This window comes from Aptenodytes forsteri, unplaced genomic scaffold (genome assembly GCF_000699145.1).
Source record: "Aptenodytes forsteri isolate BGI_AS27 unplaced genomic scaffold, ASM69914v1 Scaffold7, whole genome shotgun sequence".
Taxonomy (NCBI): Eukaryota; Metazoa; Chordata; class Aves; order Sphenisciformes; family Spheniscidae; genus Aptenodytes; species Aptenodytes forsteri.
Window position 1 is genome coordinate 2,996,912 of NW_008795919.1, and position 1,809 is coordinate 2,998,720.

The 1,809-nt window shown below is 67.7% G+C and overlaps 1 protein-coding gene across 1 annotated transcript in view; it reads left to right on the forward strand.

Moving 5' to 3' along the window:
* Positions 1 to 22: 22 nt before the first annotated feature.
* LOC103903608 (myotubularin-related protein 9) overlaps positions 23 to 1,809 on the forward strand; it is a 3,867-nt gene continuing 2,080 nt past the window's right edge. The window contains exons 1-5 of the mRNA XM_019473526.1: positions 23 to 219; positions 414 to 473; positions 770 to 878; positions 1,208 to 1,333; positions 1,471 to 1,644. Coding sequence (XP_019329071.1) covers positions 23 to 219; positions 414 to 473; positions 770 to 878; positions 1,208 to 1,333; positions 1,471 to 1,644 — 666 coding nt within the window. The remainder of the gene's footprint in view (positions 220 to 413; positions 474 to 769; positions 879 to 1,207; positions 1,334 to 1,470; positions 1,645 to 1,809) is intronic.

The following is a 1,809-nucleotide window of genomic DNA, read 5'->3' on the forward strand; positions in this document are numbered from 1 at the left end:
CCCGCGCCCCGCGCCCCCCGACATGGAGTTCTCCGAGCTGATCAAGACGGCGACGGTGGAGAGAGTGCTGCTGTCGTGCGCGGGGCTGCCGGCGGTGAAGGGCACCCTGTGCATCACCAGCCACCACCTGCTCCTCTCCTCCTGCCCTGGGGGGGACGCCCAGCCCGGCGCCGTGGAGCTCTGGCTGCTCATCCGCAACGTGGATGCCGTGGAGAAGAGGTGGGTCTCTCCCCGTGGCTGGCCCCACTCTCCCTTCTAGCGGTGCCACCCCTGCCCTAGCTGGAGGAGATTCCCGCTGCTCTCCCGGTGCCCGCGGCAGAGCATGGCCACCCCACGGCGCTGCCTGCCGGGCTTCGTCCCTTCTCTTCCCCGTGGCCCACAGCATTGACCTCCTCTTCTCCTCCGTGCCTCAGAGTGCAGAATTTAGGCTGGTACCAGCCCCCCCGGACTAACGGCTCCCCGCGAGACATCAGGTTTGGCTTTTAACACTCTCTCGGCTCTGCTAACCCGCCCAGCAGTGCCCGGCTTTGTGCTACGGCACACGCCGGGCCCCGGGCAGCGGGCAGGGCAGGGAGACGGTGGAAATCCTGGCTTCAGGCAGGCGTGCCACCAGTGCCGGATGAGAGCCAGCAATTTGGCATCCGCACCAGCACAGCCCTCCCACTTCATCCTGCTCAGCTCTCCCAGGGGGAGAGGGCAGCTCGGCGCTGTCGCGCGTCTGTGTGCACGGACCTACAGCCAGCCCTGACCCTCCTCCTGCCTCCCCCAGGCTCGCCGGCTCCTCCGGCACCATCACGCTCCGGTGCAAAGACCTGAAGGTGCTGCAGCTGGAGATCCCAGGCATGGAGGAGTGTCTTAACATCGCCAGCTCCATCGAGGTGAGCTCCCGGGCAGCCGGAGAGCCTGGCCCGAGCTGCGCTGGGGTGCAAAGGGTTGACAGGAGAAAGCGGCCGCCTGCAGTGTTTGTTCTCGGTCTGTCATTAACGTGGGTAAATACTCAGGTCCCGGCCCGTGTTGGCACAGGGTGCCCACGGGGCTGGTGGTGCCAGCACCTGCCTGCCCAGCCCTCACTTGCAGCTGGGACATGGCCAGGGGCGGGGAACGGGGATGGGGTTTGCAGAGGCTGCCCTGGGGACACGGTGGGGACGTTCCCAGCCATCTCCGTGCTCCCCACCCGTGACCAGCTCCACCTTTGCTCCCGCTCCAGGCCCTCTCCTCGGTGGACTCCGTGATGATGATGTACCCGTTCTTCTACAGACCCCAGAGCCTGAAGCTCGAGGAAGGATGGCACCTTTTCCCCCTCGAGCAGTACTTCCAACAGATCGCCTCGCAGGTGAGCCTGGAGGGGAGAGACCTGGCTGGGCTGGGAATCGGCTCCCCCCACCCACGCCAGGCTGCCCACTGGGGCTCACGCTGCCGGGGCTGCCAGGGAGGCACCCGAGGCAGCCCCCCCCCCCACGTCTTCCTCAGACGAGCCAGTGGCGGCTGAGCGACGTGAACAGGGATTTCACCACCTGCCCCACGTACCCTCCCGCCGTCATCGTGCCGGCGGCGGTGGACGATGACACCTTGCGGAAGGCTGCCCGTTTCCGGCAGGGTGGGCGATTCCCCGTCCTCAGCTATTACCACCCCAAGAATGGCACTGTGAGTCCACCTCCCTGTCCTGCCCCCCGTCCCCTCTCCCGCCACCGCCAGCCCTCGGGCGAAGGCGGCTCGAAGCCCCCCAACCTGTGGGGTTCCCCCGGTGCCCGCCGGCTCTCGCTGCCCACCCTCCATCACCCTGCAGGCGATGCCCCCCAGCCGCCACGC